General features: G+C 31.7%; 1 protein-coding gene across 1 annotated transcript; it reads right to left on the bottom strand.

Annotated features, from left to right (window-relative positions):
- Nucleotides 1-373: 373 nt before the first annotated feature.
- Nucleotides 374-22939, bottom strand: LOC127715929 (RNA polymerase-associated protein LEO1-like). Its single transcript, XM_052222037.1, has 15 exons — nt 22901-22939; nt 22366-22379; nt 11745-11813; nt 10262-10318; nt 9671-9727; nt 9325-9381; nt 8733-8789; nt 8142-8198; nt 7551-7607; nt 4966-5019; nt 4263-4337; nt 3487-3541; nt 2595-2637; nt 2177-2241; nt 374-1790 (listed from the first exon to the last, which is right to left on the bottom strand). Exons 1-15 carry the CDS (start codon nt 22937-22939, stop codon nt 1677-1679), a joined length of 870 nt encoding a protein of 289 aa, XP_052077997.1. The 3' UTR covers nt 374-1676.
- Between the last annotated feature and the right edge of the window lie 620 nt (nt 22940-23559).

The following is a 23559-nucleotide window of genomic DNA, read 5'->3' as shown; positions in this document are numbered from 1 at the left end:
AAGAAACCATGCACACCCTTTTCTGCATCCACAACAAATGACATTAAAACCTTTTCTATACACAAAATCACTTATCTAGTCAAACATAATAGCTATATATCTAAAAAGTATAAAAACAAGAAACATATTCTATAAAACTTGCATATCATAATGGTCATACATATAAACTACAACAAAAATATGTAAAATCGTACTAAAAACATCGATATCATGCAGATTGTATAAGCAACACATTCAAAACTTGTTCAATGCTCATAGAACAGTGAACTAGGGGCCAAAATTATAACAAATGACATAAATCACTACTTTACATTAACACAAGCAATAAAACAGACCCTGAGAACAGACCCTGAGATTAAACTTTTCTCTTCAGTCAGCTAGCATGTCTAGTAAAAAATAACAGTGTATACATCTTAAAAGTATATAGAAGACACAACATTTTCTATATAACTTGCACCTTCATCATGGTCATACATATAACTACAATAAAAAAAAACATCGAAATAAAAACCTAGATTTCATGGAGATTGTATAAGTAACATTTTCAAAACTTGTTTCAAAAAGAAACCTGCTAAAGTGAAATATCAACATCATAACAAATGACTTAACACCTACTTTACATTCATACCGCAAGTAAAAAGAGGTTGAGATTAAACTTTTCTATAAACATCTTCACTTATCCATTATCAACTTCTATAAACAGCATCACTTATTCATTAACAAAATATAACTATATAACTTTAAAAGTTTACAAAACATCTAACACATTACAGTCATTGCACCATTAAAATAAACCAGCACTGTATACATGGTATAAGCAAGATTAAAATAATTTCAATGGACTGTATTGTTGGCTCAAATTTTCTAACCTGTTACATGATAGGACAGACAAAACCATTTACCAGAAAAGTAACTCAACAGAGTTATATAAAATTTTAAGAAAATCATGGGCTGCATGACATTTGTGGATTTAATGAATTGTATATCTTGTTTGAAACAACATGATCAAAACAAAGTTATTTAATTTAAATATCATTTATCTGTTTATAGAAAATATTTTCACAATTGAACTGTCAAAAAAACTAACCTACTCTCTGCTTAAGTACAAAATACTTGAACTTATAACTGTGAAAATGGATAATAAAATATAATAACATAAAAATCTTCTTCATATTCATACAGCATATAAACATGATAAGGACCCTGAGATTGTATAGCAACATATTTCAACTTTCTCTCTCTAAAAATGAGAAATAACACTCCCACTTAACTATCCTACATCCCAAATCATTGCAAATGACATAAAACCTACTTTATATTCATACAGCAAATTAAAATACCCTGGGATAAAACTTTTCTTTGAACAACATCACCTAAACACAGGGGTAAAAATTGACACTGGGACAGGACAAAAATTTTTTTTGTCTGACTAGATTTTGTCAGCTGTGGGTCTGGCTGACCAGTAAAAAATTGTTGATAAAAAGCTTAAATTCGACCCTGCTTACACATCATGAACATTGACAAAAAAAGCTATATAACTAAAAAGGTACAAAAGACTAAAATAAACTGATAAAGTCAACATGTCTCTTCATTGAGGTTTGGGAAAAACATTTTTATGGACCTCCTTTTCTGTACCTTTTCTGGAGGGTCCATTTGCTTCAAAATCTTAGTTTCTGCTATATTACATATGTCAGGTATTTCTGGCCAATTAAAGAGATTTCCTCTACTCTCTTCAAGCATTTTACTTTGTAGAGGGGTTCATCATCTTCCCCTTTTGCCAATTCTAAAATCTAAAAAAATAAGAATAAAATATAAAGTACATGTAGTATTAATTGCTGGTGCATATTGACATAGCAGTCACAAGTAACACGTGTAGAACTCATTATATATAAATTGAAAATATTTCTTGCAATTGTTAAGCCTTTACCATGTTAATCATGTTTACTGTACGATTAAGCATTGACCAGCATGTGTTTTCTTGAATTATCAACATATTTCTTAAGTGAACTGACTTCTGAGAGTAGCATATATTCAGAAAATTCAGTTCTAATTTCTATTAACACATGAGTACAGGAAAACATCTTTTCTAAGTAGATAACATTTTATCATGCAGAACACCGCATCATAAAAATATGAACTCTTTAGTAGAAGTGGACAAATCCTCAAAAATACTTGCCTCTGCTATGTATTTTCTTTTCTTGCTGCTTTTCACCAGGTCGAATTCAACTAGTAAAAAATCACCTGAAAAGATCAAATTGCAGTTATCTATTACTGTAAAGGGCAAGGCACAAAAACAATTGGTAGCCCAAGAATAAAGATGCTTTTTCAGCTTTGCACCAGTTTATTTTATACCTTTCTAGTTCGAACATTTATTATGTCCTTTAAACATTGTGTGTAAGACTACCCTTTTCTTGCAAATTAGATTCCACTGAAACTTTCACATTTCAGACTTGAAATATATAGGGTATAATACTAATCAACTCCTGCTACAAATACATATAAAAGGTACCAGGTTTATAATTTATATTACGCCAGACGTGGGTTTCGACTATTAAAGACTCATCAGTGACGCTCGAATTGAAAAATATACATACCTATCTTAAATGCATGAGTATTTTTCACCACTTCTATACCATCCTGAAAAACAATGAACTCATTTCTATAATTAATTAGAAGTCTTTTTTCTAAACATGATAAACGTCTTTCAACTAATAAATTTTCAGTAATTGGTAAATATTGGTCATCCTGTTCATGTTTCACTTGATAGTAATGATTTTTCAATCATTAATCAGGCTCAAGAATTTTTGATTAATTTGATAGGAATTCCATGGTATTGTTATTTATGCACATGTTGACCTAATTATGGTAATTGTTAAAAAATTTTTTAATAGCTATTCATTTAATGCCATCTAATGCCTATATTTCACTCATCTCGACAAAAGGAGTCGTGAGTACTTCATGAAAGAATCAGTTCCTATAAAAATTGTCTATTTAAAACATTGGTAATGGTAAAATCATGTTTGGTCAACTCCTTCGAAAACATTTAATACTCACCTTAAAACTGACACATTAAGAATTTTAGTCCATTGATGAAGACCTTCCAGCATTTGCTCGCTTTTCACTTAAAGATTTGACAGTAATGTACAGGTTTTAGTAATTCAAGTAAAACAACAATACAATAAACTGTAAATATGAAGCAGGCAAATCTCAACATTCTGATGAAGTGTGCCTTTTTATGATTTTCTAGTGGTGTTTAAATTAAGATTAAACCATGCTTAGCTATCGGTTACTAGACCTGCTGTCAACCTCGGTGAGGTAGGGAAACTATGGTGTTTGATTATCTTCATGCATTGCATGCATTTATAAGAAAATGAATTAGAAAAAAAAGGAAAAACAAATTTGCTGTTGGTATTTCTGAAATATATACCATGCACATGTTAAATCTACCATCTATAGCAAAAAAACATGAGCAGAAAAACCAACTACCTTGTCTGGGACCTCCATCAACTCAGAGGCCAAAGCTGTTAGAAACGATGATTCACTATTCAACAATAAAATAACCTAATATTAACATGTTTTATAAAATATAGAAATGCCAAATTTATTACATGGGGTTGCTTGAAATGTTTTCAGCTCTGAGGGTATCACCAGCCCAGTAGTCAACACTTTGGTGTTGGCATGAAATATCAATGATGTTTTTTTTTTTTATATATAAATTTACTGTTTGAAAAACATAGAATTATTATAAATACTAAGGATTTTCTACCTCAAGGCACAGGTTACTTTAGCCGTTTTTGGCACAACTTATTGAATTTTTGGTCCTCAATGCTTTTATTTAGCCTTACAATTATTTTGATTTGAGCATCACTGATGAGTCATGTATAGACAAAACACACAGGTGTAGGAAAAATTAAATGCCTGGTAACTCTGATAAGTATTGTATCAATTTAAATTGGAAAATGTATGACAGCTAGAAAGAATGAAATGTTAACTCTTAAGACAATGCAAGACATTCTTCTTTTGGTAAATAAAACGTTCAAAAACACATTCTTGATATTAAAGCTCCTTTCCTTATGCTGAAGCCTGTAATAAACAGGAACAGTTAAATTCGAACACAGTGCAATATTGAAAAAAGTGAAACAACAATAAAATAAATATATATAATGGGTTGATAATTCAATGTCATCTATGTTTGCACAACATTCTCAAGTGAACAGAAAATTTATTAACATATGATCAATAAAATAATTCTATTATTTTACCTCAACAAGGAACTATCCAGAGGGTAAAGTGGACTCATCTCATCTTCACTATTATAACCATAACTGCCATGAAAACTAAAAAAAAGAATAAACTCCATAATTTTGTAAACTTTATAAAAAACAAATTGCTCTCAAGAGCCTGAACATCCTGAATCTCTCGCCTGTAGGTTTTTGCTTAAATCTTTCATCAATGATTATTTTTGCTTTTCAATGTATATAAATATACATACAAATGCCATTTAAGTGTTCTTTGTACATGTATCTGTCATATTTTCTTCTATGTTCTATTTTAGCCATACATGCCATGGTCTTTATTTTTAGCAGTTTTTGAGATATAAGCCTAAAACTGCTTTTTACATCTTTGCCATGGTGGCCATAGTTTTGGACTTAACAGAAAATAAAACATAAACTTTAAAGATACCCTCTAGATCCTTCAGCTTAAGTTTGGTTTGAATTGGTTGAGTTGTTTCAGAAGAGAAGATCTTTGAAATAGTTTACACCAGATGACGGACCATGACGACAAACGCCAAGTAATGGCAAGAGCTCACATTTCCTTTCAGGGAAAGGTGAGCTAAAAATCAATTCAAGCAGAAAATAAACAGCCTGATTTAAGGAAAAATAATAAATGAAAATTTGGATTAAGATAACAAAGACAACCGCTATATCAAAAAAATGGTCATTACTGTTTTATTGATTTACAAACCTATCATCTATAACCATGTCCTCATCTTCAAAAAGTTTTTTTTGACATTCTGGTCTACAAAAAATAAGTATTAACATGTAGTATTGTACTAAAAGCATTTTATCCTGCCAGCAACCTTTCTACTATACAAATAAAGGTGAACAAATAACAGAAGCATTGAACATATACTGGTATCAGTTTTCTGTTGCAAGCTGTTATGTTAAAGCTCAGTTCAATCTAGATTCCACATTTAATACATATGTATGCCGTTTCAACTTTTATTAAATGAACAATATCAACTTTTATGTGTAAATTGTAAGATACAAACAAAGGATAATAAGAATAATAACTGATATAAGTTACATTCTAAGCCAATTTTTAACATAACTTATATAGGTAATTTTAAAAGTTACTTTTTAAGTAATGCTCTTTTTCTTGTCAATCAGATTTATTTAAAGATTGATCTTAATCTTCACTTTCATCTCTCAATACCAGATATTGATTAATTAATATTGATTTGATTAATTGCATTTTATCAGCCAGTGGTTACCTAAACAAGTTATATATTTTTTAAATTACTTAAACAGGTAATTTTTAAAAAAAGTTACTCTCAAGAGAATAATATTAAATTTCAATTGAAACAAAGGTTACAGAAACAGTGATGAGTTTTAAAAAAAAAAGAGTCTACATTCTTCTAAAACATAAATAAAGAGACCATTGTTTTGAAGACAACCTTTAATCAATCTACACATCAGTGTGCTTCTTTCTTAAAAGGTTTAAATCATTTCCCCAATACCAGATATTTATTAATTGCATTTAAGTATCACAACTTACCCAGATTCATTTAAAGGATGCTGCTCTTCATCTTCTTTGTTATCATTGTCATGTGGTCTAAAATTAAATATATGCAATTACTCCACTTTCCTTCAAAATGTAGTCATTTAATGAATTCTTTATTTTCCTTCACCGTACAAATATTGTTAAGTACTTGTAAATTATTTGATGTTAACTATGAGCAGGATGAAGTCAACATTTTAATCAGCCAGTGGTTACCTAAACAAGTAATATTTTATTTTAATTACCTAAACAGGTATATTTAGGGAGACGACTTCATAAGTTTGTTTTAACTTGGGTCGCATCCCTTTTGTATATTAAACAAATAAAATATGTTTAAACTGGGGCACTAGCTGTCAAATGTATGTTCACCGATTTGACTGAAACTCTCATAATAAAATTTACTAGGAGTACCTCGATCAACACATGATCAAGTCAACATTTTTCATCAGCCAAGGGTTACCTAAACAAGTTATATATTTTTCTAATTACCTAAACAGGTAATTTTTAAATGTGCTTCTTTCTTAAAAGGTTTAAATCATTTCCCCAATACCAGATATTAATTAATTGCATTTAAGTATCACGACCTACCTCGATTCCTTTAAAGGATGCTGCTCTTCATCTTCTTTGTCATCATTGTCATGTGGTCTAAAATTAAATATATGCAATTACTCCACTTTCCTTCAAAATAAAGTCATTTAATAAATTCTTTATTTTCCTTCACCGTACAAATATTGTTAAGTACTTGTAAATTATTTGATGTTAACTATGAGTAGGATGAAGTTAACATTTTAATCAGCCAGTGGTTACCTAAACAAGTTTTTTTTTTTTAATTACCTAAACAGGTATTTTTTGGGAGACGACTTCATAAGTTTGTTTTAACTTGTGTCTCATCACTTTTAATTTGTATATTAAACAAATAAAATATGTTTAAACTGGGGCACTAGCTGTCAAATGTATGTTCACTGATTTAACTGAAACTCTCATAATAAAATTTACTACGAGGACCTCGATCAACACATGATCAAGTCAACATTTTAATCAGCCAAGGGTTACCTAAACAAGTTATATATTTTTCTAATTACCTAAACAGGTAATTTTTAAATGTGCTTCTTTCTTAAAAGGTTTAAATCAATTACCCAATACCAGATATTTATTAATAGCATTTAAGTATCATGACTTACCCGGATTCATTTAAAGGATGCTGCTCTTCATCTTCTTTGTCATCATTGTCATGTGGTCTAAAATTAAATATATGCAATTACTACACTTTCCTTCAAAATGTAGTCATTTAATAAATTCTTTATTTTCCTTCACCGTACAAATATTGTTAAGTACTTGTTAATTATTTGATGTTAACTATGGGCAGGATGAAATCAACATTTTAATCAGCAGTGGTTACCTAAACAAATTTTATTCTTTTTTAATTACCTAAACAGGTATTTTTTGGGAGACTACTTCATAAGTTTGTTTTAACTTGGGTCGCATCCCTTTTGTATATTAAACAAATAAAATATGTTTAAACTGGGGCACTAGCTGTCAAATGTATGTTCACCGATTTGACTGAAACTCTCATAATAAAATTTACTATAAGGACCTTGATCAACACATGATCAAGTCAACATTTTAATCAGCCAAGGGTTACCTAAACAAGTAATATATTTTCTAATTACCTAAACAGGTAATTTTTAAATGTGCTTCTTTCTTAAAAGGTTTAAATCATTTCCCCAATACCAGATATTTATTAATTGCATTTAAGTATCACAACTTACCCTGATTCATTTAAAGGATGCTGCTCTTCATCTTCTTTGTTATCATTGTCATGTGGTCTAAAATTAAATATATGCAATTACTCCACTTTCCTTCAAAATGTAGTCATTTAATGAATTCTTTATTTTCCTTCACCGTACAAATATTGTTAAGTACTTGTAAATTATTTGATGTTAACTATGAGCAGGATGAAGTCAACATTTTAATCAGCCAGTGGTTACCTAAACAAGTTATATTTTATGTTAAGTACCTAAACAGGTATTTTTTGGGAGACGACTTCATAAGTTTGTTTTAACTTGGGTCGCATCCCTTTTGTATATTAAACAAATAAAATATGTTTAAACTGGGGCACTAGCTGTCAAATGTATGTTCACCGATTTGACTGAAACTCTCATAATAAAATTTACTAGGAGTCCCTCGATCAACACATGATCAAGTCAACATTTTTCATCAGCCAAGGGTTACCTAAACAAGTTATATATTTTTCTAATTACCTAAACAGGTAATTTTTAAATGTGCTTCTTTCTTAAAAGGTTTAAATCATTTCCCCAATACCAGATATTTATTAATTGCATTTAAGTATCACGACTTACCCTGATTCATTTAAAGGATGCTGCTCTTCATCTTCTTTGTTATCATTGTCATGTGGTCTAAAATTAAATATATGCAATTACTCCACTTTCCTTCAAAATGTAGTCATTTAATGAATTCTTTATTTTCCTTCACCGTACAAATATTGTTAAGTACTTGTAAATTATTTGATGTTAACTATGAGCAGGATGAAGTCAACATTTTAATCAGCCAGTGGTTACCTAAACAAGTAATATTTTATTTTAATTACCTAAACAGGTATATTTAGGGAGACGACTCCATAAGTTTGTTTTAACTTGGGTCGCATCCCTTTTGTATATTAAACAAATAAAATATGTTTAAACTGGGGCACTAGCTGTCAAATGTATGTTCACCGATTTGACTGAAACTCTCATAATAAAATTTACTAGGAGTACCTCGATCAACACATGATCAAGTCAACATTTTTCATCAGCCAAGGGTTACCTAAACAAGTTATATATTTTTCTAATTACCTAAACAGGTAATTTTTAAATGTGCTTCTTTCTTAAAAGGTTTAAATCATTTCCCCAATACCAGATATTAATTAATTGCATTTAAGTATCACGACCTACCTCGATTCCTTTAAAGGATGCTGCTCTTCATCTTCTTTGTCATCATTGTCATGTGGTCTAAAATTAAATACATGCAATTACTCCACTTTCCTTCAAAATGAAGTCATTTAATAAATTCTTTATTTTCCTTCACCGTACAAATATTGTTAAGTACTTGTAAATTATTTGATGTTAACTATGAGTAGGATGAAGTTAACATTTTAATCAGCCAGTGGTTACCTAAACAAGTTTTTTTTTGTAATTACCTAAACAGGTATTTTTTGGGAGACGACTTCATAAGTTTGTTTTAACTTGTGTCTCATCACTTTTAATTTGTATATTAAACAAATAAAATATGTTTAAACTGGGGCACTAGCTGTCAAATGTATGTTCACTGATTTAACTGAAACTCTCATAATAAAATTTACTACGAGGACCTCGATCAACACATGATCAAGTCAACATTTTAATCAGCCAAGGGTTACCTAAACAAGTTATATATTTTTCTAATTACCTAAACAGGTAATTTTTAAATGTGCTTCTTTCTTAAAAGGTTTAAATCAAATACCCAATACCAGATATTTATTAATAGCATTTAAGTATCATGACTTACCCGGATTCATTTAAAGGATGCTGCTCTTCATCTTCTTTGTCATCATTGTCATGTGGTCTAAAATTAAATATATGCAATTACTACACTTTCCTTCAAAATGTAGTCATTTAATAAATTCTTTATTTTCCTTCACCGTACAAATATTGTTAAGTACTTGTTAATTATTTGATGTTAACTATGGGCAGGATGAAATCAACATTTTAATCAGCAGTGGTTACCTAAACAAATTTTATTCTTTTTTAATTACCTAAACAGGTATTTTTTAAATGTGCTTCTTTCTTAAAAGGTTTAAATCATTTCCCCAATACCAGATATTTATTAATTGCATTTAAGTATCACAACTTACCCTGATTCATTTAAAGGATGCTGCTCTTCATCTTCTTTGTTATCATTGTCATGTGGTCTAAAATTAAATATATGCAATTACTCCACTTTCCTTCAAAATGTAGTCATTTAATGAATTCTTTATTTTCCTTCACCGTACAAATATTGTTAAGTACTTGTAAATTATTTGATGTTAACTATGAGCAGGATGAAGTCAACATTTTAATCAGCCAGTGGTTACCTAAACAAGTTATATTTTATTTTAAGTACCTAAACAGGTATTTTTTGGGAGACGACTTCATAAGTTTGTTTTAACTTGGGTCGCATCCCTTTTGTATATTAAACAAATAAAATATGTTTAAACTGGGGCACTAGCTGTCAAATGTATGTTCACCGATTTGACTGAAACTCTCATAATAAAATTTACTAGGAGTCCCTCGATCAACACATGATCAAGTCAACATTTTTCATCAGCCAAGGGTTACCTAAACAAGTTATATATTTTTCTAATTACCTAAACAGGTAATTTTTAAATGTGCTTCTTTCTTAAAAGGTTTAAATCATTTCCCCAATACCAGATATTTATTAATTGCATTTAAGTATCACGACTTACCCTGATTCATTTAAAGGATGCTGCTCTCCATCTTCTTTGTCATCATTGTCATGTGGTCTAAAATTAAATATATGCAATTACTCCACTTTCCTTCAAAATGAAGTCATTTAATAAATTCTTTATTTTCCTTCACCGTACAAATATTGTTAAGTTCTTGTAAATTATTTGATGTTAACTATGAGCAGGATGAAGTCAACATTTTAATCAGCCAGTGGTTACCTAAACAAGTTATATTTTTTTTTAATTACCTGAACAGGTATTTTTTGGGAGACAACTTCATAAGTTTATTTTAACTTGGGTCGCATCCCTTTTGTATATCAAACAAATAAAATATGTTTCAACTGGGGCACTAGCTGTCAAATTCATGTTCACCGATTTGACTGAAACTCTCATAATAAAATTTACTACGAGGACCTCAATCAACACATGATCAAGTCAACATTTTTATCAGCCAAGGGTGCCCTAAACAAGTCATATATTTGTTTAATTACCTAAACAGGTAATTTTTTAGAAAAGTTACTCTCAAGAGAATAATTTTAAATTTCAATGGAAACAAAGGTTACAGAAACAGTGATGAGTTTAAAAAAAAAAGTCTTTACATTCTTTTAAAACATAAATAAAGTGACCATTGTTTTGAAGTCAACCTTTAATCAATCTACACTTCAAAGTGCTTCTTTTTTAAAAGGTTTAAATCATTTCCCCAATACCAGATATTTATTAATTGCATTTAAGTATCACGACTTACCCCGATTCATTTAAAGGATGCTGCTCTTCATCTTCTTTATCATCATTGTCATGATTGTCATGTGGTCTAAAATTAAATATATGCAATTACTACACTTTCCTTCAAAATGAAGTCATTTAATAAATTCTTTATTTTCCTTCACCGTACAAATATTGTTAAGTACTTGTAAATTATTTGATGTTAACTATGAGCAGGATGAAGTCAACATTTTAATCAGCCAGTGGTTACCTAAACAAGTTATATTTTATTTTAATTACCTAAACAGGTATTTTCTTATGGAGACGACTTCATAAATTTGTTTTAACTTGGGTCGCATCCCTTTTGTATATTAAACAAATAAAATATGTTTAGACTGGGGCACTAGCTGTCAAATTCATGTTCACCGATTTGACTGAAACTCTCATGATAAAATTTACTACGAGGACCTCAATCAACACATGATCAAGTCAACATTTTTATCAGCCATGGGTTACCTAAACAAGTCATATATTTGTTTAATTACCTAAACAGGTAATTTTTAAAGTTACTCTCAAGAGATTAATATTAAATTTAAATGGAAACAAAGGTTACAGAAACAGTGATGAGTTTAAAAAAAAAAGTCTTTACATTCTTTTAAAACATAAATAAAGTGACCATTGTTTTGAAGACAACCTTTAATCAATCTACACTTCAATGTGCTTCTATTTTCATTTTTGTTAGATGTTTCTTTTGTATTAGAAACATAAAAACAATACTTACGATTCACATCGTCTTTTTTTCCATTTTCTCCTACTTCCATTTGTTGGAGCACCACTTCCTCTATTAAATCTACAAATGTAATACTTTTTACTTTTGCATTTAAATAATTTACGCTCAAAGTTTAATAAAAACAATGGATAAAACATTAGTCCTTAATCATGTTAATTTGGAATGTCCCTTATTGTTTATAAAAAAAGAAGTTCATGTTATAATAAAATGACAAGTTGCTTACATCTATACTTTTGCAGATCATAGCACTTTAGCATACAGAGGCATTGAACTTCAGCAAAGGCCACACCCTTTAGTATGACCATAAAATTTAAGCGTCCCAATCGAACTAAAAAAAAAGAAGAGTCCTACATTTTTATATCTACCTTCAAGATTTGAGCTAAAAAGGAGAAAATTGATTAATTGTGTGATTTTTCAAGGTCTAGGGATCATAAATCTGCAAAATATCATCAAACCAGAACAAAATTTAAACTTGATCTGAAACTTGTCAGACATGGGTAACCTATAAAACCAAATATCAATATAATATCTTTAAGTGTGACGAAAAATCTGTAACTTGTCATGGTTAACCTATAAACCAAAAAGTCCAAGGACCATAATGGCAAAGAATCATCCGACGGGAACAAAATTTAAACTTGATCTGTAACTTGTCATGGTTAAACTATATGCCAAATATTATAAGTTATATGGTTTGCTACTGACCACCTACGGATCCATAGAGGGTTAGTAAAATCCATAGGGGGTGAGGCCGAAGGCCGAATCCCTTATGGATTTTATTCACCCTCTATGGTCCGTAGGGGGTCAGTAGTGAACCGTATAACGAATTTATCGCACATGGGACTTTTTCTGCAGCGTTTTGTAGAAAAATAAACAATAAAATACAACAACATCAATAGACGACGTCACCATTAACTGTTGACGTGACGTCATGAACCCACTATGAAATTTACTAACCCCCTACGGATCCATAGGGGGTCATCACGTGACGGCGTTAAACCAATCACAACGTAATAATTTACCCGCGGTGCGATAAGAAGTCAATATCTTCAAGCATGATGAAACAAGAATGTGTCCATAGTGCACAGATGCCCACTTGCACTATCATATTGTTCAGTGGACTGTGAAATGGGGGTCAAAACTCTAATTTGGCATTAAAACTAGAAATATCATATCATAGGAAACATGTATACTAAGTTTCAAGTTGATTGGACCTCAACTTCATCAAAAACTACCTTGACCAAAAAATTTAACCTGACACGGGACAGACAGACGGACGAAAATATTATTGTTATCACACATTATCTTAACAAGACTCTAAACTTCAAAAGCTACAAATATAGGATAACCTAAAAAGACTTTATTAGTATATGGAAAGTACATTATAAATTGTCATTCAAAGAAACAAAATGTTTTTAAAAATCCGCAAAGTTTTCTTCTAATGTGAATCAACTATAAACACGTTTGAATAAAATTGAATCGGAAAACATGTTACCAAAAACTCATGATAAAACCCGGCTATTTTTGGCTCAGTGGTGTACATTTCAGCATTTGTTTTTTTAAACTATCTGACGACGTAGTAAAGGCATGGCTGGGAGAATTTACTTTCTATTGAAATTATAATAGGGTTTTTTGGACATTAGAGAAACAGATTCTTACATTGTTAGCAGTGGATTATCGTGTTTCTCCAATCTTGATAGTTAAATTATTGAATTTTAAATCCTCGCAGAGGCTCGGACTTGAAATTCCATATTTAACTATCTCTATTGGAGAAACACGATAATCCACCGCTAACAATGAAAGAATCTATATTTCCTTAATACTTTCTTTAAAAACATAGACATGATTTATAAATACAATGAAGAATTGATATTAATAGTTGTAATACAAAGATCCAGTTGTTTTTATAAGGGCTCACTGCATGTCATAGGGGCCCTGCTCTAATCATGCTTAAGTGCATCCCTATATAATAAAACCTAATTGTCTCAGGTAAATTTTTCCTGCTACTGGTCTTGGTTTAGCATATTAAAGGGTACAATGTAGTAAAAATATTACTTCTTTAAGTCATCTCTGTGATCATTAAAAAATCTTTGAAAAAACTCATAATTAATATACATTGTAATATAAGAAAAATATGTTATTAATTAATATTGTTTTGGGTTATAAATTGTAAAAAACTTGAAAATGGTAAAGTTCTAACCAGTGAATCATAATTTCAGGAAATTGATATTTAATACTACAATTATCAGATAAATCTTTGACCTACAATGTACAAGCCTGTAGTATATCAGCTTGATTAATTGTTATTCTTCATGGTAAAAATGTCCAGATGTTTGACAAAATCTGTTTATGCTAGTAAAATCTGTTGGAATTTGGAAACCTCTGTATTAGATACACCACAAGGGTGACAACCTGAGAAGGTGTATCTAATTTACACCCCAAGATATATATATTGCTTTATGTTAAATTATCTTTAATTTAGGAGGGGGTCTTTCATGAATTCTACCTTATTTATTAGATACACCTTTTACAACCCCAGATATTCATGATATTATATATGCATGTATATATATATGTAAAATGAAAAATATAACTATTTATTTATTTATTTTTTTTTGGGGGGGGGGGGGGGGGGGGGGGGTCTTACCACAATTTTCACTTAATTTTGGAAAGCATGAAAAATGCATGGTATCCAGTTTTCATACCTGCCACATTTCACAATTTAGGCAACAACCATTTTCTTATCAGGGGTGGGGTGGGGTGGGGGGGGGGGGGGGGTGGGGGGGCAGTGGGTATGGCTGGGATTTTTTTTGTAGATTAATTAGGCCGTAAGTTTTCTGGTTTGAATTGTTTTACATTTGTCCTTTTGGGGCCTTTTATAGCTGACTATGCGGTATGGGCTTTGCTCATTGTTGAAGGCTGTACGGTGACCTAAAGTTGTTAATTTCTGTGTCATTTGGTCTCTTGTGAATAGTTGTCTCATTGGTAATCACACCACATCTTCTTTTTTTATACATATTGAATATGGTAGCTAGCAAACAACCAACCATAGAAATGCAAACTTTCAATTACATTTTGTACCTCCAAACAGGAGGGATCAATATATCAATACACTGAGGTTTAGGGTTTAAAATTGGGTTTAATACTGCACATCAGTAAAATCTGCATTATATCTTTGAATATATTCTTTTAAAATATTTCATTTGATACAAAATAACTTAGAATAGTAATTTTAATAATCACTAGAGCTTCAACTTTTAAAAAAATGTGTTTCACCGAGCGCAGCTGTATACGACCATAGAGGTCCAATCCTGAACAGTAAGGATAAAAATGGACACAATATTCAAGCTTGATACAGGTCCGAATTTGGATTTTAATTAAATATTTGACACATTATAGGTTTCTGTCACAGAATAAATGTAGTCGAAGAACTTAAAATTGGTTAAATGATTTGAATTTATTTTCAATTGAAGATTTCATGCTGTTGTGCAATACAATGTGCTGTTGTGCAATACTTAGTAAATCTGTTTTTAGGCTATACACAAAGAAATAGCAAGATAAAAAAGTGTACTATCTGAATATAGTCATGATAGTCAGAAGTGCAAATTCTAGCTTTTTTGACCTAGATTAATTTAATTCTGAAATTTGACAGCAATTCACCAAACTACATAACAACCTGTGATTCAGTAAGATCAATATATTACCAAGGTAGCTGTATAGTTTGATGAAAATCCAAGTTGATTTGAAAAAGTAATTAAAAAATTTAAAGTGTACTATCTAAATTTTGTCCGAACTGCAAATTCTAGCTTTTTTTACCAAGATGAATTTAATTCTGAAATTTGACAGCAATACACCAAACTACATAATGACCTGTGATTCAGTAAGATCAATATATTACCAAGGTAGCTGTATAGTTTGATGAATATCCAAGTTGATTTGAAAAAGTTATTGAAAAATTTAAAGTGTACTATCTAAATTTTGTCCGAACTGCAAATTCTAGCTTTTTTTACCAAGATTAATTTAATTCTGAAATTTGACAGCAATACACCAAACTACATAACGACCTGTGATTCAGTAAGATCCACATATTACCAAGGTAGCTGTATAGTTTGATGAATATCCAAGTTGATTTGAAAAAGTTATTGAAAAATTTAAAGTGTACTATCTAAATTTTGTCCGAACTGCAAATTCTAGCTTTTTTTACCAAGATTAATTTAATTCTGAAATTTGACAGCAATACACCAAACTACATAACGACCTGTGATTCAGTAAGATCCACATATTACCAAGGTAGCTGTATAGTTTGATGAAAATCCAAGTTGATTTGAAAAAGTTATTAAAAAATTTAAAGTGTACTAACTAAATTTTGTCTGAACTGCAAATTCTAGCTTTTTTTACCAAGATTAATTTAATTCTGAAATTTGACAGCAATACACCAAACTACATAATGACCTGTGATTCAGTAAGATCAATATATTACCAAGGTAGCTGTATAGTTTGATGAAAATCCAAGTTGATTTGAAAAAGTTATTAAAAAATTTAAAGTGTACTATCTGAATATAGTCCGAACTGCAAATTCTAGCTTTTTTGACCTAGATTAATTTAATCCTTTAATTTGACAGCAATACACCAAACTACATAACGACCTGTGATTCAGTAAGATCAATATATTACCAAGTTAGCTGTATAGTTTGATGAAAATCCAAGTTGATTTGAAAAAGTTATAAACAGAATTAAGTGTACTATCTGAATATAGTCCGAACTGAAAATTCTAGTTTTTTTGACCTAGATTAATTTAATCCTTTAATTTGACAGCAATACATCAAACTACATAATGACCTGTGATTCAGTAAGATCAATATATTACCAAGGTAGCTGTATAGTTTGATGAAAATCCAAGTTGATTTGAACAAGTTATAAAAAAAATTAAAGTGTACTATCTGAATTTTGTCTGAACTGCAAATCCTAGCTTTTTTGACCTAGATTAATTTAATCCTTAAATTTGACAGCAATACACCAAACTACATAACGACCTGTGATTCAGTAAGATCAATATATTACCAAGGTAGCTGTATAGTTTGATGAAAATCCAAGTTGATTTGAAAAAGTTATAAAAATAATTAAAGATGCATATCTGACATGTCTGAATTTAATCATATTTTTTTTTACCTATTAATTAAATTATTTAATTTCACAGCAATGAACCAAACTACATGTACCAAATATACTTGAATTTTGAAAGATCTATATTTAATTTAGTTAGATGGGCTGATTTACACCAGTCAAGACTAAATTTGAAGGTCCAGATTAGTCGAGACAGGTCAAGACTGGTCGAGCCTTGGTCGAGACCATTTCAGACGACACCAAGATCATCAAGTACTGAATCAGACTAATTAAGTAAAGTCGAGACCTAGTCGAGTACAGTTAAGTACTGTCGAGACAATGTCGAAACTAGTTGAGTAAAATGTGTGCTCGACTTGACTGGTCGAGCACAAAATCTGTTCTTTTCAGACTCTGAGCAGTTTGTAGTGATACTTTAAGCAGCCCAACATGTATTGCGTATTGAACAGTGAAAATTACTATACATAATGATTTCGCCTTCAGGCTAACTTAATTGATTGGTAGATTTTCATACAAATTTCAGAAAAAATCGGGTGGGTGGGAGGATTTTATTTTTTAATTTGTATTCCCTATATTACACTGACATGGTTTTGAGAACAGTAACATGATTTGTATCGACCAAAGATGCTGTTTCTTACTTGGTATCTGCATAATAATAAATTGTGCCTTTCCAGTAAATATTTTTACTACATAGCAAAACATAGAGACTTCTAAATTATCCCTTGTAAATTTTGAACAGGATGTTATGAAGCCAAAAAAACATGAAAAACGTCACAATATAAACCGGTAACAGAAATGAACCAAATCCGCAAATCTGCAATTCCTAAATTTTATAAAATAAAATAAATGAAGGCGGGACATTTCATACGGAGTATATATCTCCCAATTGATACGATATTCCCGGGCTTGTGTTTCCTATCATGATTTCCTTGATAGAGGATTGTGGCTCACAAGGAAGTTATTAAAGCAAGAGTTCCAAATGGTGAACTTGAAATCATCCCTTCTTAAATTGTACGGACGCCATCACAAGTTGGTTGACCGTTATGGAATAACCGTTCCACAGATGCAGTGATCTGGAAGGATTTTTTCTCTATGGGCCCAGGGCCCCCATGAAATAAATTCAATGGGCCATTTTTAGAATTAATGGGCCATGTTGTCAAATGAATGGGCCATTCGTTTACAATAAATAATTTAAAAATAAAATGTATATTTCAGCAACGAGGCAGTGCCAGTGGTACTTACAGTACCTGTATGATTCTAATTGATATCATGGATATTGTTCCTGTGCTTTGTAATTTCAATTTCAATGAATATACAATAATTTCTTCCAAACCGGGCAATATTTACGATAACCTTTATTTACAACTGGTACTGTTGCCTTGTTCATGTTTTTCTTTACATTAAATTTGGGTCTTCGTCGATTGCCATACTTTATTCCAGACGTTCCGTATTAGAGGGCGTTTCTGGCATTTCCTCTGCACTTCTTGTATTATTATTACTTCATCCCGATGACAAGAATAACAGTAGAGAGTAACGTTAATTGATAAGACACAACAACAATTCGCTGAAGGCATGTTTACAAAATGTTCAAACGAGCCAAAGACCAAAAAATTGACAAGGACAGTTAAGCGCCTTTTAAGGAAACAAATACAGTTTATACTACATTCATAAAAAGGCTTTTGGGTTTTTCAATCGAAATAATAGCAAGCTTACTTAAAAGATTATAATTAGAGAAAAAATTTCGGCTGTACTAGCCAAATTTCACAAATTTAAAGTTGTTTATAAAAATTTATATCATGAATGATGGTTTATTACGTAATTTGGGTAATCAGTTATACCGCATGTTGCTATTATTACCATAGAAAAACGCCCGAGACGTCCAAAAAATCAATAGGTGGTGCTCCTATCATTGGAGGGAACACTACACAGTTTTGTACACACACATGGCGACACGATTCATGATCGGAAATCCATTTTACGATATCTAAAGTTTAAAAACGAAGTGAAAAATATCGTGCACCATGTGGGCGCTTACATTTGTCACCCTATGCGACATTTATGGTCGAAAAGCACAATTAGCGCATGGCGCACGTCCTTCCCGATCACTGCAGATGATATCGGATATGTTCCTTATGTTGTAACTACAATACCCTTCCATTTTCACGAATGTGACTTACCGAATTAGACTATTTATCGGATTTGTAATAACATAAGCAACACGACGGGTGCCACATGTGGAGCAGGATCTGCTTACCCTTCCGGAGCACCTGAGATCACCCCCAGTTTTTGGTGGGGTTCGTGTTGCTTAGTCTTTAGTTTTCTATGTTGTGTCATCTGTACTATTATTTGTCTGTTTGTCTTTTTATTTTTGGCCATGGCGTTGTCAGTTTGTTTTCGATCTATAAGTTTGACTGACCCTCTGGTATCTTTCGTCCCTCTTTCAGATTGGTGGGTGGTATGAAAATCTATCAATTAATTTGAATTGGCCTTAGCTGTATACAGAGGCAGATTTAGAGGGAGCACCCCCGTCCCCTTTTTTGTGGGAAAAATTTTGTTGCTTATATAGGGTAGTACTGGAGCAGGCTTGCATTTTTTAAATTGTAATCTCGGTCCTGCCTTTTTATTTTTCACTTTATTTGGTCCTGCCTTTATTTTAAAAGTTTATCCAGGTTTTTTTGCCAAGTTGCTCATCCTGCCGTTTTTTTTACTAGAAACTCCTATCCTGCCTTTTTTTTTAAATTTAATCCTAGCTCCCCCCCCCCCCCCCCCCCCCCCCCCCCCCCCCCCCCCATAAAAATCAAATGGTAGTTCCCTAAGTCATCATGATCAGAAACCAGATATAAAAATCTAAAATATGTAAGGATGTGTCCGAGGACACAATGCCCCCGCTCAAGCTTTGCAATCTTCCAAGTTATAAAAGGGCATAACTTTCAAACGGTAAATGACTCTCTGCCCAAATTCAAACTTTGTCTGCGTGTTTTGGTTCGAAGCATAGTGTTTTTTTTCAAAAAAATTTAGATAAGCCAAATGAGTTTGAGTGCGGAAACGAGAGAAAAATTGGACCTTCCAAGTGTTAAAGGGGCATAACTCTAAAACGGCAAATTACTCACTGTTTATATAAGAAATCTGTCAGTGTACTGTTTTGGTTCAAAGCATTGTGTATAAATTTCATAAAATTTGGACCCGCCAAAATAAAGTGCAGGAATGAAACAAAATGCAATTTTCCAAGTTATAAAGGGGCATAACTCTAGAATGGTAAATTAGTCACTACCAATATCCTCCCTGTCTGCATGTTGTGACTTTTAGCATTGTGTATGAGTTTCATAACAAACTTAAGTTAGATTGCGGAAATGAAAAAAAGAGTAACACTTAATGGCCCATTCGCCTTGCAGCAGGGGCATAAACACGGAAAAGGGTGGTTAATGGTTATTTTGATGCAACGCATTAAGCTATTTTCATTTCACTACTTCTGTGAAAAAAACTGATTATGTACCATGCTTTGTGAAATTGTTAAAAAAAAGCAACGTGCAAGTAAATTTTATTTTTAGTTCATCATGAAATGACAATAATATATCAATTTCTTCCATGCACATGATGATGTCATCACACACACACCCTTTTGCGACCCTCATTGATGCAAACTACATGCTACCATCAACCAAAAGCTAATATAAACATGGTTTTCCTTAGGATAAAATTTGTGTGCTTGATAAAGAACAGTTAAATAAAATCAAATATGAACTACAGCAAACCAAGGACCACGTAGTTATAAGCTGACTTGGAATATTCACTTCAAATGAAGACTGCATTGCTGGGAGGTCAACTATTTGTTGGCACGGTGCCACCCAACCCTCTCCTATAATAACCTGGGACAGTAATATAATATAGCTTTATGAGCATGATGAGAGCAAACTTCATAAGTCTGGTGATAAAAAGCTTTACAACAGAATGTTAATTTCTTAATCAAAACTGTGCTTAAACCCCAACTAATTTACTTTAGTACAAAATGTAGCTTAATTTGAACAAAAGCATTGTTTTTTTTTGTAACTGATGCCCTACTCGCACTATCTTTTTTTATGTTCAGTGGACCGTGAAATTGGGGTCAAAAACTCTAATTTGGCATTAAAATTAGAAATATCATATCATAGGGAACATGTGTACTAAGTTTCAAGTTGATTGGACTTCAACTTCATCAAAAACTACCTTGACCAAAAACTTTAACCCAACACGTGACAGACAGACGAACGAACAGATGCACAGACCAGAAAACATAATGCCCCTCTACTATTGTACATTTTTGTACATGTAGGTGGGGAATAAAAATTTGCACAGCATGTTTTTTTTTTATAACTCAAACAGGTCATTCTTATATTTCAAGACATGAAAATTCAGCCACCTCTTGCAAAGGCTATTTTTTTTAAGAACTAGCTACAGTACTTGCAGAACTAACAATAAGAAATAACTACATGTATAGTTACTTCCAGGACTAATTGCCAAATTGTGTTTCTGGACAAGGAGCTGATTCAGGGGCAGATCCAGCCATTTTCAAAAGGGGGGTCCAGGGGTAGATCCAGCCATTTTCAAAAGGGAGGTTCCCAACCCAGGGTAAAGGGGGGTCCAAATATACATTCCGATACAAATGAATTGCTTGTCCAAAAAGGGGGTGGTGGCACCCTTGGATCCGCCACTGGAGTCCAACCTAGGAGAAACCGCAGGGAGAGAGGGAGGTTTAAAATATGTCCCCTTTAAATAACTTGATCGTAAAACCAAGGCCAGGGGTTCCGACAGCCCGTTCTTCCCATTCATACACTGCACAGACATTGTGTCAATAATTATAGTCCTATAAATCCCTACTTATGTGTATTTCATATAATCAGTATTATTGTAATTTTGTTTATTACTATACATAAAAATGCTTCTATCTGACTGTCTGAAGCAAAATATTTACATCCAACATGTACATGATTTTGACCAATCCCACCAATCTATATAATCATTTAATTAGTTATACTAAAACAAAGCTTTTCTCTTGTCAACTGGTAATTATTTTAGATCAGTTTAACAACAAAACCACATACAATTTTAATCAGGGTATAGCAATATCTCGGGTCGCCGAGTGCTACCACGTGTCCAAATCAAAACAATAACAAGTATTTACATCGCTTCATTTTCAGTTTCATTTCACAAAGTTCGTTTTACGTGTTTAAATCAAATCGCGTACAAGGCATCAAGAGTTGTCTCCCTAATATTTATCTTTTAACAAGGTAAAAAAAAAATTACTTATTCTAGTTATTTTTTCCAGACCCCACCTGCTTTCCAAGTAAAAGCGTCGACACTGCTCCTACGTGTGTCGACGTATAAATTACAGAAATAGACATATGAAATGTTAATAAAACCTGGAAAAATATAAACAACATCAATAAAATTGCATAAAATAAGAGAATTTCTGTCAAAAAATGGACGAAAACGCATTTAAACAACAACAAAAACTCACATTTTTTCGATTTGCTTCTGAAGTTCTGTGTTGATGAATCCTAGTGATCTTAAAAACGCGGGAAATGACGAGTGAATCACGCGAGACTAGTAACTGGTAAAAAAACCGCGGTAAATTCGAATGGGAATTAGAAAGAGCTTGATCTTTTAGTAAAATACAGATTTGACAAAAATAACGCGAATACGTCATAAAAATTGTTACTTGTTTAAGTAATGCCCCTGACTGATAAAGTGTGTACAAATAATAAATAAAATGCATCATATTTACCCGGTGTATCCCCTTTATAGTAACGCCAGTTAGCCGATACAGTTGTAGCCGTCAAGTCATTCAGAATAGAAGTTACCAACTCACATTTCAAGTCGTTTGCATGAAAGAAAAACGATTCACATCCGCTGGCTCGGGAACACAATAATGCGCATTTGACAGAAGATTCAGATCCTAATTCCAGAAGTATATTTGAAGTACCAACACGATCATTAAAATTTGAATCTACGATGTATGTCTTTATCAATGTCTGTCGTGTTTCCAAACATACCATAAAACACAATGAAACCAGTAGATTCCAAATATGCATTGTTTGCAATAGAAACGATAACAATTTTGAAATAATAATTAACAAAAGTGTATTACAATATGGTTCTAGTAAATGCAAAGTTAGTAATGACAATCATTGTCTTAATGTTGCTTGTATCATACAATCGAGGTTATGATATCTTCATTACTCTTTTAACATATCACATGATTTAATTAGTATTTAATTTATTCATAAACAATATGTTTCGTTGTCTAATGATTAAATTGATTTTACGTACTTATTGAAACATGTTAAATTAAATACCAAGATGAATCCTTAGTGACAGTACCGGAATCAAATATTCAGGTAGCAATACTTTACAAATATCCTTTGTTTTATCCGTTTTAACGTCCGTTTGAATTGCTTGCACTGACTGCATAGTTTAAATTTCAATGGAAGATTTTAATGTGTGTCTTTTTAATTGCATTTGCATCTAAATATACGCGCATATATCAAATCGCTATCAATATATGCTACCCATTATCTTCGTCAACATAAAATCAAGCAATAACTGAAATATAATTCAAACACACTCGCTTCGTATCATTTCTTTATTTCACTCTATTTTTATTATATTTCAAGTTCATTCTAAATATTCTGCCATAATGATTGTTCATCTA

Source organism: Mytilus californianus, unplaced genomic scaffold, assembly GCF_021869535.1.
Source record: "Mytilus californianus isolate M0D057914Y unplaced genomic scaffold, xbMytCali1.0.p SCAF_9, whole genome shotgun sequence".
NCBI classification, from domain to species: domain Eukaryota; kingdom Metazoa; phylum Mollusca; class Bivalvia; order Mytilida; family Mytilidae; genus Mytilus; species Mytilus californianus.
Note: the sequence above shows the minus strand (reverse complement) of the source record. Positions and strands in the feature narration are given on the sequence as shown.

Bases quoted from the DNA above. Each gene is read 5' to 3' on its own strand.
- LOC127715929 (XM_052222037.1), bottom strand. From the start codon at position 22,939: ATGCATATTTGGAATCTACTGGTTTCATTGTGTTTTATG. The intron at 10,319-11,744 runs GTAAGTATTGTT...ATTTAATTTTAG, and splicing joins AAAAAAAGACGATGTGAATC to ACCACATGACAATGATGACA. The intron at 8,790-9,324 runs GTAAGTCATGAT...ATTTAATTTTAG, and splicing joins CATCCTTTAAATGAATCCGG to ACCACATGACAATGATGACA.